The 17,000-nt window shown below is 43.5% G+C and overlaps 1 protein-coding gene across 1 annotated transcript in view; it reads left to right on the top strand.

The window, feature by feature from the left end:
* Nucleotides 1-16,465, top strand: part of LOC137760718 (quinone oxidoreductase-like protein 2) — a 38,408-nt gene extending 21,943 nt beyond the window's left edge. Inside the window, 11 exon segments of the mRNA XM_068537628.1 lie at nucleotides 2,666-2,852; nucleotides 2,855-2,936; nucleotides 3,023-3,128; nucleotides 5,184-5,280; nucleotides 6,933-6,991; nucleotides 7,541-7,606; nucleotides 8,394-8,503; nucleotides 9,379-9,460; nucleotides 13,251-13,325; nucleotides 13,486-13,646; nucleotides 16,222-16,465. Of these exon segments, the coding sequence (XP_068393729.1) occupies nucleotides 2,666-2,852; nucleotides 2,855-2,936; nucleotides 3,023-3,128; nucleotides 5,184-5,280; nucleotides 6,933-6,991; nucleotides 7,541-7,606; nucleotides 8,394-8,503; nucleotides 9,379-9,460; nucleotides 13,251-13,325; nucleotides 13,486-13,646; nucleotides 16,222-16,465 (1,269 nt within the window).
* The last annotated feature ends 535 nt before the right edge of the window (nucleotides 16,466-17,000 follow it).

The following is a 17,000-nucleotide window of genomic DNA, read 5'->3' as shown; positions in this document are numbered from 1 at the left end:
GCCCTGAGAATAACAAGGATATTATGAAAATGACAATAGAAAAAAGTTCCGTAAAAATAATTAATCAAAAATCAAAAACCTGGGGCTTCCCTGGTGGCGCAGTGGTTGAGACTCTGCCTGCTAATGCAGGGGACACGGGTTCGAGCCCTGGTCTGGGAAGATCCCGCATGCCGCGGAGCGACTGGGCCCGTGAGCCACAACTACTGAGCCTGCGCGTCTGGAGCCTGTGCTCCGCAACGAAAGGCCACGATAGTGAGGCCCGGGCACCGCGATGAAGAGTGGCCCCCACTTGCCGCAGCTAGAGGAAGCCCTCGCACAGAAACGAAGACCCAACACAGCCAAAAATAAATAAATAAATAAATAATAATTAAAAAAAAAAAATCAAAAACCTGATGCTTAAAGATACTTCCAATTATCTGGAAAATTGATACTAGGTAACCGAGTGCTCATTCAACAATTCAGTGATAAGCATGTATTAAGTGCCTAAAAGTGTGGCATTGTGCAAAGTACTGCAAAAATAAAGGAGATTAAGAAATGGTTGTTGCTTTCAAGGAGCTCAATTAAAAATTGTTCCCTTTATGTAAACCAACTATACTTAATAAAAAAAATTTGCTTGCTTTATAGCTTGTATAAATACTTAATATTTTACAAAACGTTTTCCACATGTAACAACTCATTTCATCCCCAGATCAATATTGGTTTCAGACTTCATAAACTTGAGATTTCTTGTTGCTCACTCTTCTTTGGCAACCAGAATGCTGATTTTGATGATGATAATGTTTGTATTTCTCCACTATTCCTGGTTTGATTTTATGTACCTAATGACTAAGAGTTTGCAAAGTGTTTCATGGAAGATAATTTTTTCCACCTTCTCACCTTCTAGTCCTTGTTCCTCTTCTGCCCAGTTTCTCCCTGAGGGAGGTGGGGCTAAAATGACTTCAAATTCCCTGTGAGTGCTCTTAAGATAACGGTGACCTCTGCTACGTACCTGTGGTGGGAAACTGGTTTTTGAATTCCTTTCCCACCAAAGCCTTTAGGCCGTGATTTCAGAAATTCATTCCTACTTCATTTTTGCTTTCTATTTTTCCTTTATTCCATTCCTGATCTTTCCATAATTCTATGCTATCTTGGACTATTGTTTCCATCAATAAAACAGAAACAGAATTTAGCAACTGAGGGATTATTCTGCCCAATGCTTTCACTTTATGGGGGAGGAACTGGGTTCCACAGCCATGAGGATCGCCAAAGCCATACAAATAGGTGGTAGAGTTGGGCTTGAACCTCAGAGGCTATACACTCTTTGACCAGATATCTTTTTTTTTTTTTGGCTACGCCTGGAGGCTTGTGGGATCTTACAATAGTTCCCCCACCAGGGATTGAACTCTGGCCACCTGAAGTGGAAGCATGGAGTCATAACCACTGTACTGCCAGGGAATTCCCTGACCAGATGTCTTTTTAAAGATATCAGACTGTCCTTTTTTTTTTTTTTAATAAATTTATTTATTTACTTTTGGCTGTGTTGGGTCTTCGTTGCTGCATGCAGGCTTTCTCTAGTTGTTGTGAGCGGGGGCTACTCTGTTGCAGTGCACGGGCTTTTCATTGAGGTGGCTTTTCTTGTGCAACACGGGCTCTAGAAGCGTGGTTTTCAGTAGTTGTGGCACGCGGGCTCAGTAGTTGTGGCTCACAGGCTCTAGAGTGCAGGCTCAGTAGTTGTGGTGCACGGGCTTAGTTGCTCTGCGGCATGTGGGATCCTCCCAGACCAGGGATTGAACCCATGTCCCCTGCATTGGCAGGTGGATTCTTAACCACTGCGCCACCAGGGAAGTACCAGACTGTCTTTAAAAGCTATCTGTCAAGTGAAACATTCTTCCCAGGATAACGTTCTTTTATATTGCTAGTATATAAATATTTGGCTACTGTTGCAACAGAGACCTGACCAGTTTTACAATTTTTGACAGATTATACTCTTATGTTTTCAGTTTTCCCAGAGTGTACCTGTTCACCCAGGAACACTGTCCTTGAATCAATTGTTGAGCATCTACTACGTGTCACGCAGAACATAGGTGTTTTGGCCTGACTTTAATTGGAAGTACTCTTTGGATTCGTGTAGAATCATTTAACATTGGATTACTAGTAACTGTACAGTTTTAGTGTAAGTAAGTGGTCCAGTGTGAGAAAATTAATAACAAGAATTGAATCCTAATAAGATGTTGAAGGTAGACATTAAAGCCTTTATGCATTTAGGATTTCACACATGCAGAGGACCCCCCCAAACCCTAATTATTTATTTATACATTGTCTTATTGAAGTAGTTGATTTACAAGGTTATATTAGTTTGAGGTGTACAACACAGTGATTCAATATTTTTCTAGATTATACTCCATTTAAAGTTATATTGGCGGTATTCCCTGTGCTGTACATTACATCTTTGCATCTTATTTATTTTATACCTAGTAGTTTGTACTTCTCCATCTCCTTCCCCTATCTTGCCCCTCCTCTCACCCCCCCTTCCACTATTAACCACTAGTTTGTTCTCTGTATAAGAACCGCCAAGTGTGGTTTTTAAAGTCTCCTGAATTTGCTACAAAAATGCCAACAAAGGTTAATCTCCGGGGATCTGTTTCTATTTACTCGTCTTCCTCCATCCCCGCCCCCAACCCCACAGTGGGCTCCAGCTGCAGGGGGCCCCGGGGGACCAGGGGGCCCGGGCGCCCGGGAGAAGCGCGGCACCCCCGCGGGTGGGACTGGCCCGTGGCGCGGTCCCGGCCCCTGCCGCCAGCCTGGGTCGGGTCGCGAGTCTCCGGCGGCCGGGGCGGGGCGGGCGGCGTCCTGCTCTTCCGGCCGCGCTCGGACCTCCCCCTCTGGCGACACTTGCGCGGGGCCCAGGCGTCGGCGGCGGCGTGGGGGCGGTGCTTGCCTCGGGCGTGGCTCTGCAGGTGCGGCCCTGACTCACCACCGAGCCCCCAGAGGCGTTAACCGGCTCGCCCCCAGCAACTCGACCCTTTGTTCCGTGTTGCGGGAGGGCCGGGCAGGGCTGCGGCAGGCACTACCGCGCCGCGGTGTGCGCCGAGTTGAAGCAGCCCCTGACCATTGAGGAGGCGGTCTCCCGCCATCTCCGGCCCCACGAGGTAGGGTGACTGGCCTGGCCCCGGGACCCCCTAGACGCCCCCTTCTCCGCGGCCACCACCCAAGCCCAGCGGGCTCCCGACCGGAACTGAGTTCCCCAGTGCTCGGCTAGGGGGCGCCCGCGAGACTGGAGCGCAACTTCGTGCTGGGCTTCTAGAAAGGCCCTTTCTGGGGTCACAAGAAGGCCGAAGCGCAAAAGGGAGATTGTTCCCCAAAACACAAATGTAGAAGTCCCCAGAGCTGTTGCCTCAGAAATAGAGAATTCTGATTTGCACACGACTTTGCATAACCACCTGCAAGTTATCGATTTAGCACAGATAAATGGACCCCATGCTTTGCTTCCTCTTCTTCAATATCAGCATCTAATTATCTGCCCTCCCTCCTCCCCCCCAGCCAGCCCGCTAACGCTATTTACATGATAATGTGCCTTGTTCCCTCCCCTGGTGTACTGCAGTGATTTGGGGTGGGTGGAGTTATATTAGGGTTGTGGGCATTTACCCACATTTAGGGTGGTGGAAAATGGGCTTTGCCTTTTGACCACTTGATAACACTGGCATCTGGCGTGGAGAATGAGAACCTCTGACAAGGTGAAGCAGGCAGTGAGTCTCAGGGTTGGGGACCGCTGGTGAGAGGGAGAAATGTGACTGCAGCCCTGAAGTGTCACTAACACGGACCCTGTGACTAAATAGATTATTTGGGTGAGCGCAGGACAGCAGCCAGTCTGCTTTCTGGGATTCACATGCTGAAAGATGTTCACCTTGAATCAAGGTGGAGTGGCTTGAGGATTTATAGGTGCTGTACATGTCAGCAACTGTGTCATGCACACAATGTGCATAGGCTTGAGGGCTGGGCTCCTTTGTTCAGTTATTTGTCCGGACTGCTGTGTCAGAAATTAGCTCCTGAGAGCTGGGACTATGAGAATTTATCCATCGTTAAATCCCCGTAGTCTGGAAGGGTGCCTGGCATGTGACAGATGCTTAAAATATTGTTGAATGAATCCATTTTGCCCATAAAATATCTTCTCATAAATAAGGTCACCTCTGTATGATATGGGAAATGTAAGCAAACAAATAAATAAACGAATGTCACCGATTCTGTCTCTCAGCCTTCATTTCCTGCTGTGATCCCAAGCCCTGTTGAGTTGGGTTGGTCTATGACAGTAGTTCTTTAACTCCAGGCTGCATCAGAATTACCTTGCCAAAACAGATTGCTGGGCTTTGTCCCCAGAGTTTCTGATTGAGTAGGTCAGGGGCTGAGAATTTGAACGTCTAACAAGTTGCCAGGTGACACTGAAGCTGGTGGTCTGGGGACCACACTTTGAGAACCACTGCTTAACAAGGTCCAGAGGAATTGCTGCAGGCCTGCCTCTGCTCTAGCTCTGTCATGAAACACATAAGCTGGGGAATCCTGTTCTAGCTTCTAGAATTCCTGATTCCCAAAACAGCTGATCATATTACCCTCTGCTTAAAATCTTTTAATGGCTTCCACTGTTCCTATGCTAAAGATTAAGATCCCCAACAAACCCTACAAACCCTCAGATGCTGTGGGCCTTGCTCTCTAGCCCCATCTTTTTCTCTTCTTTGTGCACTAAGCTGGTTTTTCTTTTGTCCCCACCACCGGGCCTTTGCACATGCCATTGCTTTTGTCTGTGCCAGGCTCCCTACCCCGCTATTTTGCAAAGTTAACTCCTAGCTGTTCTTAGGTCAAGTGTTACTTTCACAGGGGATTCTCCTGACTTCCCCCAAAGGTCAAATCTCCCCATTATGTGCTTTCATGGCACCATGTATTTCTATCTTTAACATTTTGTGTAGGAGTTGTAATTTAACACATAAATCCTCATAACTATTTGGTAAATGTCTGTCTTCTCTGCTATACTCTTAGCTCCATGAGGTCAGGGACCTTGTCCATTCTGCCTCATGAATGTACACTGGTACTTAGTTCAGTACCTGGCATATAGTAGGCATTCAGTAAATTCAGTAAATATTATGGTATAATTGAATGAACTTTGTCTGCAGACATGTGTACTGCTCTGCCTTTTTGCTCTATTTCCTTTGCAGGTCAGAGTTGATGTCCATTTCTGTGGGGTTAACTTTGCTGATATTTTGGCCTGTCGTGATCAGTATCAGGAAAGGCCCCAACTTCCCTTCACACCTGGTGAGTAGGAAGGGGCCAAGTGACTGCTTCAAAAAAAGAAGATATAAAGTGTTTTCAGAACCATGTGCTTCATCTTGGGCACTACGATGGTGGTGTCTGCCTGCTGTCAGTGGTGTCTCAGATATGTCAGCCTCACTACTAATTAGAATCACTAGATTGCAAGTGCTGTGAGGGAAGGTTCTATTACTGTCTTGCTCAACATTATTGCCCTCCCCCCACCCCCGGCCCCATTAGTACTCTTGTATCTGGCTCATAGTAGATGCTCAATAAATACTTGATAGATTGATTGATTGAAATATAGTTGACGTACAATGTTATGTTAGTCTCATGTGTACTACATAGTGATGTGACATTTGCATACATTATGAAATGATCCCTATGGTAAGTCCAGTAACCATGTGTCGCATACAAAGTTATTACAATATTATTGACCATGTTCCTTATGCTATATATTACATCCCTGTGGCTTTTTATTTTATAACTGAAGATTTGTACCTCTGAATCCCCTTCACTTATTTCATCCACCCCTCAATAAATACTTTAAAAATGCGTAAACGAACAAATACAATTTTACATATCATTATGCTCACCAGAATCCTGATCAGAACCATCATTGGCCATAGTCATTCCCTTTCATTCCTTGACAGTGCCTCAATTTTGTTTTTACCCTGAAGGATCATAAACATCTGGTTGCAGCTAAAACTCTCAGTCCTCACGAATACATTCCCAAAGAAACCTAATACCAGAGGATCAGAAAGAAACAGTTTATACATTTCTTAGCAGCCTGCTCTCTGATTTGCATTATGCCCAATCTGATTACATTTAGATCCTGAATATGTGGACCAATGACTGATTTTTGTTGCTGAAATTTATTAGAAGAGATATAAGTATAGTTTAGTATATATCTGTATATATATATATGTCATATATAGTTATATACTGTAAATATACAGTACATGTATATTTTGTACAGATATATACTATTAGGGATACAGTGATTGCAAAACAGTTGCTGTGTTTTGGCCTTAGGGTACTTGGTTAAGTCTCAACAATTGGAAACATTTCCCTCTGTTTGTATTTGTTGAAATGCTGGATGGGGGGAAGATGTCATACTCAATTGAGTTATTCTTCTGGCGGCTCAAGTGGGAAATGTATGATAATTGAATTCAGAAATTTTGGAGGTGGAAGAGGAAAGGGCAGACAACACCAATTCATCCAACTGAGCCAAGTACTATATGAATAAATATAGTTCATGTCCTCGAGGGCCTCATAGTTCAGAAGAGGAGACGTGGAAACAGATAAATACAATATGATGAATTTGTCATTGGGGTGCTGTAGGAACCCAAGGCCCCAGTGATCAAGGTCAAAAGTACTTGTGTACCCGTGATTCTCTGTGCTTTTGCCCATTCTTAAAATTTTCATTTGTGTCATGGTAAGAATGGGACTACTATAGCTTTTCAGGTTGTTATCATGAAATCTTAGTTCACTTTGCTGTGCTTTGGGTACAACACTCTTACCCTTCTTCCTGGGTGGGGGGAACATAAACCCTCACAGCTCCAGAATACTCATAGGACAGCCTGTTGATCAGGGTTTTCTCATCTCTCTTGTGCTGGGCTTTGCAGATAACCTAATCTTTAAACAATTTGTTTTAGGAATGGAGTTTTCTGGGACAGTATTGGAGACAGGCACAGATGTCAGCACGGTGAAAGAGGTAAATTAGTTGAATCTAGGGAATTGATGTGTGGGTAACTATGAGAAATGTGCTAACCTCATTTGTAGCCAAAGGGTCTTGCTTCTCCTGGACTTTGCCAGCAGACACCAAAGGGAAAATGAGACGGAGCAGGGAGAAACTAATTCTGAATTGAGGAAAGGAAGTCTGTGGAAGTTCCTGGCTTCGTTAAATTTTTTATTACTAATAAAAGGCAGCACCTGGATTTTTAGTTACTGAGAGGATAGAGAATTCTCAAGTTTCAGTCTCATGTGAAAGAAATGAACACTGGGATTCTAATTCATATCAGTCTTTTCCTTGCTGCATCCTATCATTGTCCAAAATGTGCTCAGATTGGCTTGGCCACCTGATGGGGGTAGTGAGAAAATGGCTGAATTATTTACTAAACAGTAACACTGAACAGATAATTAAGGGAACCTGTGTCTTAGTGGGTCAGAAAGAAAGATTTCTTTCTTTTTTGGATTAATTCGGGAAGGGATAAATAGCAAGGGCATGCATTTGAACATACCCTTAATGGTATTTTCCCTTCAGGGAGATGGAGTTATTGGCGTGAGTGGCTTTAATGGTATGGCTGAAGAATGCATCATTGACCACAAGGTAGCCCTACCTCTCAATACTAATCCTTGGAGATTTTTTTTCTGCTTTCTTTTCTTTACTTTTCATCTATCCATCATTCCTTCTTCTCCTTTCCCTCTCTTTCTTTGTCTTCTTTTGGTTATATCTTGTTTCTCAGCCAAGCACTTCTTTCTTTCAAATGCTAAACACCTTTTTTATATCGGTGTGACAACACTTGCACAGAGGTTTGTTTGTGTGGAGTGGTTTAATGAAGAAGGGCATTTTGTTTTCTGAGCCCCGGAGCAACCGACTGGCTCTCCAACTGGACCATAGTTAGGTGGTTTTGGTAGAAAAACTGGTTTGGGGCATTGAGCTGGATGTAATGGGTTTCTTCCCCACATCAAGCTTGTGAAAGAAAGAGTCCTGGGAACGTTGCCAGCCAGGGTGGGCATGGGGTTTGCGTGGGGTGGGGTATGTTTGTGCAGGATGTGAATGATGCCCTCTAGTGGTGAACGGTACACTTTTTTAAAAAACAGCTTTATTTGAGGTAAAATTTTTATGCCATCCAGTTCACTCATTATACTACAGTGGCCTGTGTTACCTCCTCTATAAGCTGGTTCCTTCCTGATCCAGATGCCAGCCTTAGGATTTTTGAAGAGTGATGCATGCAAGTCTTGAACTTGGCCACTGCTTGCTTGGTCTTGACTTCCACTGGGCTTGGTTCCTGACGTGTGTTGCCCTTTGCAAATCAAATCATAACATATATTGAGCAGCCTTTATGAACAGGTACAGGTGCTTAATCTCTAAGTCACTGTTATCTCTTTTATAGGCACTGTGGCAGATTCCAGAAAGGGTCCCCCTCCGAGAAGCTGCTGCCCTGCCGGTATCTTATGGCACTGCTACTTTGGCCCTGGAGCGTCGGGCCCGTACCCAGCCTGGGTGAGGACTGTGTAGACAATAGAGGGCTAGATGGTACCTTCTCTGATACCAGAAGTGTCCACCAAGACCTTGCCCCTTCCTTTCCCTTCCCTGACCCTTACCTCATGTCTATCTGAGGAAAGGCCGAAGGAAGGTAGCGAGTGACCCAAGATTGGAGCCTGGTGACAGTGGGGATATCCTTTTGTCTGAGAGGAAATGGTAGACTGTGAACTTGGCCAATATGTATTTGGAGAAATCTGTCCCTCAAGTCTGACCCCTCTGGATATCACCTCCTAGAAAACTTTACATTTTAGTGAGCTGGTTTATTTAAACTCGCTTCACTCTGGTTCTAATGGAGGCCTGTGGTATTTGTTTCTGTGAGGCTTGGTTGGGTGTACCTAACTGGGATATTTCAAACTCAGAGGTGCTGAGTTTCCCACTTTACCTGGAGCGTAACTACAGCTTCTTGCTCTTTTCAGAGAGCCTCAGAATTGATCCAGGGAGATGGGCTTAGTTGAGCAGTGGCTGTTACCTTCTAAAATTTGGCAGTGTTTAGTAGGAGAATGATTTGAGGACAGAATTTATGAAGCAGAAATTGGAGTGGTAGTGCAAAGGAAGGCTGCCACTGGAATGAGGAAGAGACTACCTAGAGAGATTAAGGACCCTTACCTGGGAAGTCTTCAAGACTGGACTAAATTAGCACTGATCTACATACATAACCCAGCCTGAGAAGCTGGAGAGCATACGTATATGTGTACATGTACATGAAAGGTCGAATGAAATGGCCTCTCAGTTCTCTTCTTGCTTGAAAATGTCCTAGCTTCAAAATGTTCGTGAAATCATACCATTGGATGATTTTTGATTTCTTGAGTAACGCTCATCTTTCTCTGGCACAGAGAAACTGTTTTAGTGACAGCAGCAGCTGGAGCCACAGGCCTTGCCGTGATTGAAGTGGCAGCAAATGTTCTTCAGGCCAAGGTATTTGCATGTTTGATTCTCCATTAAAAAATATCATACCTCTTGTTTTCAAACATGGAATATATTCATTTATTTATTAGAAATCATGTGCAAGTTACTGGGGATGTAAAGTAACCTAGAGTAGGGTCTTGCCATCTATTTGCTTGCAGACTAGTGAGGGGACTTAGCAGTAAACCACTCATCCTTCTAGGTTACTAGCACCTGGCAAGGTTCAATTCGCTTCACAACCTCTGAAGATTCTATTCCTTCTACCTCTAATGCTCTAAACTGTCCCCCCCTGAACTTCAAATTTAAACTCAGGTGTCGCTTTTTTGGAGAAGTATTCTTTATCCCTCAGGAGACGTTTTTCCCCTCCCCTGGACTATTTGTATGTGGTCTCATAGCATCCTGTACTTCTCTTTCATAGCATGTGGTGAATCCTTTACTTGTGTCATTATTAGATCAATGTGTCCCTCCCACTGGACTGTAATCCCCATCAAGGCAGGAGTAGTGTCTGTTTGATTCATTATTGCAGTCCCAGCACCTAGCATGGTGCCGAGACCTTAGTAGGCACTCAATAATTATTTCTTGAATGAATGAATAAATACATGAAAGAAAGACCCACCTCTCTACAGGGGCTTTTCTCGGAGGCTGCGGGTATTAGAGAAGAAGGATTTCTTGGAGGAGGTGGACATTTAAGCTGACTTTTGCAGGACTGATAGCAGTTGAATAGAGGAAGAAGGGAAGGGAAGGCCATTTTAGTGGTGGGAGGACATATTAGAAGACAGGGACATAGGTACTAATGTGATGCATTCAGGGAATTGCAAATAGCATCTGTGGAGCAAAGGATGTGTGTGGGGAACAGTGGGAGATGACTGTAGGGAGGGGGGCAGAGATAAGATCATGAGGCACTGAAGAATTTGAACATTTCTTGGAAGCTGCAGGAGCTATTGAGGATTTTGTAGAGAAGTGACATGATCATCTTTGCATTTTGCAAAGCTCACTTTGGTAGCAGTGGGGATGAGGGATAGGGGCAAGGTCAGAGGCAATAGGACAGATTCCTGGAGCAATCCAAGCCAGAGGTGATGATACTTGAAACAAGGCACTGGAGGCGATGATCAGAGAGATACCAAAGTAGAAGAAAATAGAGAATTTGGTGACTGGGGAGCATCCTGATATAGTTGAAGGAACAAGGACTTTGACATTAGCCTGACCTAGGGGCGAATTCTAGCTCTGTCTCTGGCTTAATAGCTTCAGTTTCCTCATTTGTACAATAATGCTTTCTCATTGGGTGGTTATGGGAATATTGAGGTCACTCGTGCCATGTGCCTGTTTGAGGGCATGGTATGTCATGGAGGATCCCTTAAAAAGGGATCCTGTTATCAGACATTGAGTGGGAAGGCGCAAACTAGGTGCACTTGGGGATTTGCCATTTGTTGGGACTGAGAACCCAGGAGGACATGGTGAGTTCAGTTTTGGATGTGCTGAGTGTGAGGTTCCTGTGTAGCCTGCAGTTGGGATATCCAGAGGCGCCAAGATGCTATACAGGTTTGGTGATAATTGGACTAATGTGGAATTTCTCCAGGTGGCAGCTCTCTTTTCTCACATTGACTTTCTTTTGGGAAGGACATGTGAGTTCTGAAAGCAGTCTTAGATACCAGGAGGCTCTTCATGGAGTATTAACACATTTCAACTCAAAAGTGAGGGCTTTTAGCACCTCTCTTAGGGGGGAGACCACAGTTAGTCTCATTATCTAGAACCATTGACTATTTAACATTTCTGGGAAGATAAAACTGTACCATTTGTTTTATTTATTTATTTTTAATTTTTTTTAAAAGGAGATTCTGCTACTTTTTTTTTTTTTTTTTTGGTTGCACTGGGTCTTAGTTGCAGCAGGTGGGCTCCTTATTGCGGCAGGCGGGCTCCTTAGTTGCGGCATGCATGTGGGATCTAGTTCCCTGACCAGGATCAAACCCAGGACCCCCGCATTGGGAGCATGGAGTCTTATCCACTGCATCACCAGGGAAGTCCCTACCATTTGTTTTAAATAGTTATAGGAAGTTAAGTAGAGAGAAAAATTTGCTTTAATTCAGATATTAAAATTAACCTAAGCTGTATTTTCTTTAGCAGCAATAATGGTTTTAAGCAAAAACAAACAGAAAAATAATGTCATCATGCCACCTACTTGGAACAGGTCATTTTGAGAACACCTTTCATTCACAGTATTTCATATTGCTTTCACATTGCCTCCACAGCAATTATCTTACCCTTGGTCCTCACAGACCACTTGGGAGATGGGGAATGCAAGTGTTTATTATCCCTATTTCACAGACAAAGAAGGTGAGGCACCAAGAGAGAAAATGATTCACAGCAGGCCTCACTGGGACCTACAGAGAATCCTGGGGTTGGAATCAGGTGCCTGACCCTCGACTGGTGTCTGCTCTCTATGGCACTGTGTGCTGATAGCAGTCAGTGAAATGCAGATGTTTGAGGGTTCCACGGGGGGAGTATTTGAGGGTAGCTTTCAGTTTCAAATAGTTATGGGTGAGTTTGGAATTTTTTAAGGGCACAGATGTTCGTGGGTGTTTGAATGCACGTTCTGAATGTCACCTTGGGGCCAAAGTGCTTGGGCTGGTGGATGCTGCCCAGGGATAAGGCACCTCTAGGCAATTCTTGAGTGTCTGAAGATTTTCTGGAGACTTCCAAACCCCAGACCTCCTCACAGTATTGCCCACAGCCATCTATGCCATCTTTGGCAGGCCTTAGGCATGGCTTTCTCCCAGGGTGATGGGGTGGGAAAGCATGGGCTTTGGAATCAGCAGCATTGGATTTGAATAGTTGTTCTATCACCTACTACCTGGATGATCCTGGCTTAATTATTGGGTTGGCCAAGAAGTTTGTTCGGTTAGTGAATACATTGTTCAGTAAAGTTCTTCATGAAAATGAAAAATGTGTCTTTTATTTTTACTTAAAACCGAGCTAACTTTTTGACCGACCCTATGCTTAACCTCCCTGGGTCTTTGTTTCCATCTACAGAATGGGAGTGACTGTACCTCCCGCATAATGTTCTTATGAGGTTTAAATAGAATAAACAATTGCATATGTGTAACGATAGATTCAATTTATCCAACACTTTGTTTTCCAAGTGCTTTATATACAGTATTCCATTTAATTTTAAAAATGTATCTTATTTTATGGATGGGGTAACTGAAACTTAGAGAAGCTGGCAGGGAAAATAGAGGTTAAAAGCATGAACTCTAGAGATGAATTACCTGGGTTTGGCTCCCAGTTCTGCCTCCCATGAGCTGTGTGACCTTGGGCAAGATACTTAACTTCTTTTGCCTCAGTTTCTTCATCTTTAAAATGGGGATAATAATAGTACGCATATTATTGGGATATTAAGATTAAATGAGTTATTAATATATGTAAAGCATTTAGAATAGTGTCGGGCACATAGTAAGCACCATGTAAGTGTTAGTTCTTACTAAGTAATTTGCCTTAGGTAATACAGCTAGTTAGTAGCAGAGCCAGGATTTGAACTCAGGTCTGTCTGACTTCAAGATCTTTCCATTGAATCATGTTTTACCCTCTGAGAAGTTTTTCCTGATCTTGTAGATCGAGGTTAGATACCTTGCACTTCTGGACCCCTCTGTACTTCCCCCATCATACTGCTGGATCTTGCTTTTTTGACTCTAAGCTTGTTATTTAGCTTGTGTCCTTACTACTTGACTCATAGTGGGTACTCAATAAATGGTGGTTTTAATTTGCATTTGGAGAATAATTTGTGAGTGTCTCCTGAACTGTCGCCTAGCTAGACCCGCTGGGGTTCCGGATTCCTGGAAATGTGGATCACGTTGCCAGTGAGTATGGAGGGGCCAGTGTGATGGTGCTGTGTGACGGGCCTTATGTGTTGGGTTGAGGCTGATGCTAGGACAGTGAGGTCACACTGGTTTCCTTCTTTAGTTGGAGGCTGGGTGGGTGGGGTGAGCCTTCTTGGTACGTATCCTGGACCATCAGAAGCATTGTGTTCTTTATGTAGGTAATAGCTACAGCCGTGCAAGCTGGCGATGCAGAGGGGTGCACAGTCCATCGTGAGCTACGGTCAGGGCAGCCTGAAGGAAGCAGTAGGGAAGCTGGTGGGCAGTGGCGGGGTGAACGTGGTCATTGATACCGTGGAAGGAGATATCTTCCTGGAGGCTCTCCGCAGGTACATGCAGTGGTCCTCCCGAGTGGGCTAGACCTGGGGCTCTGCAGAAACCTTTCCAGACCTCTGTCTTCCTTCTGGCCTTGCTTCTCTTTTGTCTTTGCTGCTCACTTTTCCTGTAGGCACCGGCATCAACGAGAACAGCTGAGTGGGTGGGTGAAAAGGAATAGAAGCAGAGGGAAAATCAGGAAATGCTTAAATATAGCAGAAGCAAAATAGCCAACTGGAAAATATCCAAAAAATGACTGCGGACTCTCTAGTTGGCAATATCAAATGTTTTAGAAATTATACATGTGTTAAATTCAGCTATGCCTGCCCCCACTAACTACTTTATATACATGGTGTGGGTAATTCTTGAGGAGATCATTGTTCAGATGTTAGAATTACTGGGGTGGCAGTCTCCCAGTTCACTGAGCAACAAGGTACAGACTCTTTTGATCTTACTGGTTTCTGAAGCAGCCACCAGTATAGGTGTCTCCTTGACTTGTTTTATTTTTTTATTTTATTTTATTTAAAAAAATTTTTTTTTAAAAATTAATTAATTAATTAATTAATTTATGGCTGTGTTGGGTCTTCATTTCTGTGCGAGGGCTTTCTCTAGCTGCGGCAAGCGGGGGCCACTCTTCATCGCGGTGTGCGGACCTCTCACTATCGCGGCCTCTCTTGTTGCGGAGCACAGGCTCCAGACACGCAGGCTCAGTAATTGTGGCTCACGGGCTTAGTTGCTCCGTGGCATGTGGAATCTTCCCAGACCAGGGCTCGAACCCGTGTCCCCTGCATTGCAGGCAGATTCTCAACCACTGCGTCACCAGGGAAGCCCCTTGACTTGTTTCATTAAAAAAAAAAAAAAAAAATCACTGGAGATTTCATGGGACTGCTGTATCCACACCAATTCTCATTCTGTTTCAACCAGGGACCCTGGAGGGCTCTGATAATGTTAGCTTCATTTCTTGTGTCATCCTGGTAAGCACAGTTTTGTGGTTTATCTTAGTTTAAAGTAGAAGAAACAGAAGCAGAGAGAGCAGCTTGCCCACAGAAGGGATCCATGTGGTTCTATAGCCCCTGTGCATCACTGCACTGTGCCCACTACTGTGCTTAGACAGGAGGCAAAGGTAAGAGCGTGTTGACTAAATGGAGAGCCAGGACAGAGGACTGCTAATACATGCCCTTCTCTTGCCTTCCAGGTAATAGTATTTTGGCAATTATTCAAAATTCCCTAGAAAAGTATATAAATTAAATGAGTCCTAAAGTAAGCCTTAGTGTAAAGCAAATGATGCTTCATGAGAGTGTCTGAATTCTTATTCTTGCTTCCTACGTTCAAAATTTTCAAACTCAGTTGTTCAGCATTGGAATGATATCTGTTTATACCTGATTCCCTTCCACAAAGTAGTTGAGTAGTTAAATAGACAGCTTTGATTCTAAAGTGGGTTCCCTTACAAGACTGGATAGTTTCTCTGACCCCCTACTATCTTGCTTATGGCTTATTTTTCTATTTTCCTACTGAGGAATACAAATTGGTGTAGAATGGGTCACCCCTGCCAGTTTGTAAGGTCAATAGGAATTCCCAGCTGGGTGTTTAATGCATGTTGCTTTTTTTGTTAATTGTGGTAAAATATACAGTAACCTAATATTTAGCATTTTAACCATTTGTAAGTATACAATTAAACATGCTCACAATGTTGTGTAACCATCCCCAACAAAAACTCTGTACCCATTACACAACTGCCCCCCCACCGCCAAAACCTACTTTGTCTCTCTGAATTAATGTACATTGCTTTCTCTCCCCTCATTCTGTGTTTTTTTATTGTGGTAAAAAATACAGAACAAAAGACTTGCTACATTTACCATTGTAAAGTGTATAGTTCAGTAGTGTTAAGTATATTTATGTTGTTGTGAAACAGATCTTCATGAGTTTTTCTTCTTGCAAAGCTGAATTCTGTATCCATTAAACAATAGCTTCTCTTTCCCTGCTTCTCCCCAGCCCTTGGTAACCGCGATTCTACTTTGCTTCTATGAATTCGACTACTTTAGATACCCCCATATAAATAGAATAATACAGTATTTGTCTTTTTGTAAATGGCTTATTTCACTTACCATAATGGCCTCAAGGTTCATCCATGTTTTAACATGTGACAGGATTTCCTTCCTTTTTGAGGCTGAATAATATTCTACTGTATGTCTATAACACATTTTGTTTAAACATCCATCAGTTGATGGACATTTGGATTGTTTCCACCTCTTGGCTATTATAGATAGTACTGCTGTAAACATGGGTGTACAAATATCTTTTCAAGACCCTGCTTTCACTTCTCTTGGATATAGACTCAGAAGTGAGATTGCTGGATCATATGGTAGTTCTATTTTTAATTTTTTGAGGAACGTCCATACTGTTTTCCATAGCATTTGCACCATTTTACAATCCCACCAACAGTCCATGAGGGTTCCATTTCTCTAAATCCTTGCCAACACTTATTTTCTGTTTTGTTTTTTTTTTTCTTTTTTTAAATAGTAGCCATCCTAATGGCTGTGAATGTACATTTCCTTTTATAATCTTTTTTTCTTCTCCTTTTCCCCTCAGCCTGGCATGGGAGGGCAGGATTGTGGTGGTAGGTTTTGCTGGAGGAACCATTGCTTCTGTGCTGGCCAATCTTCTGCTCCTGAAGAATATCTCTGCCATGGGGCTGTACTGGGGCCGATACCAGGACCAGAACTTTCCCCTCTTCTCCAGAGGCCTGTCCTCAGCAATTCAGTACTGCCAGGAAGGGTGCATCCAGCCTTACATTGGAGCGGTTTTTAAGCTGGAGGAAGTGAGACGCTCTTAAGGGATGTGATGTAGATAAGGCCAGGAAATAATCTGTGCCAAACTACTGGATAGTTTCTCCCTAGATACTATAATTCCTCCTTTTATGGAATTAAAGGGTAAACACAATGTAGAATAATGAGGTCTCACAGGCTGCAGAGTCATAGGATTTCTCCCTGTTGGGTTGTATGGCTGTATACTCAGGCCTAGTTAGCCAGTGGGAAACGGAAACTGTGAAGACCATGAAGGAGCTGGATTTTGAGGGCTCTATCTACATCACTGGTGTCTTAAATAGAGGGACGTGATAGTACTTCAGAAAATAATTTACCCGTGTTGATATGAACTCTGAACTTCACAACATACAAGTCTAAAAAGGAAGCACTTAACTTGACCTTTGATTTTAGAATACAGACTCCTTTAAAGTACGACCAGATGATTTAAGCTGGAGTTCTGTGAACAGAACACCAAAATCATGCTCAGTATCATATGACTATAATTCATCCATTAGTCACTGTAGTTAATTTCATTGGCTATTCAAGCCCTTTTTCATTCCCTCA

The sequence above is a fragment of the Eschrichtius robustus genome, chromosome 3, assembly GCF_028021215.1.
Source record: "Eschrichtius robustus isolate mEscRob2 chromosome 3, mEscRob2.pri, whole genome shotgun sequence".
Classification (NCBI taxonomy): domain Eukaryota; kingdom Metazoa; phylum Chordata; class Mammalia; order Artiodactyla; family Eschrichtiidae; genus Eschrichtius; species Eschrichtius robustus.
The sequence above is the reverse complement of the archived record's forward strand: the minus strand, read 5'-3'. Positions and strand labels throughout refer to the sequence as shown.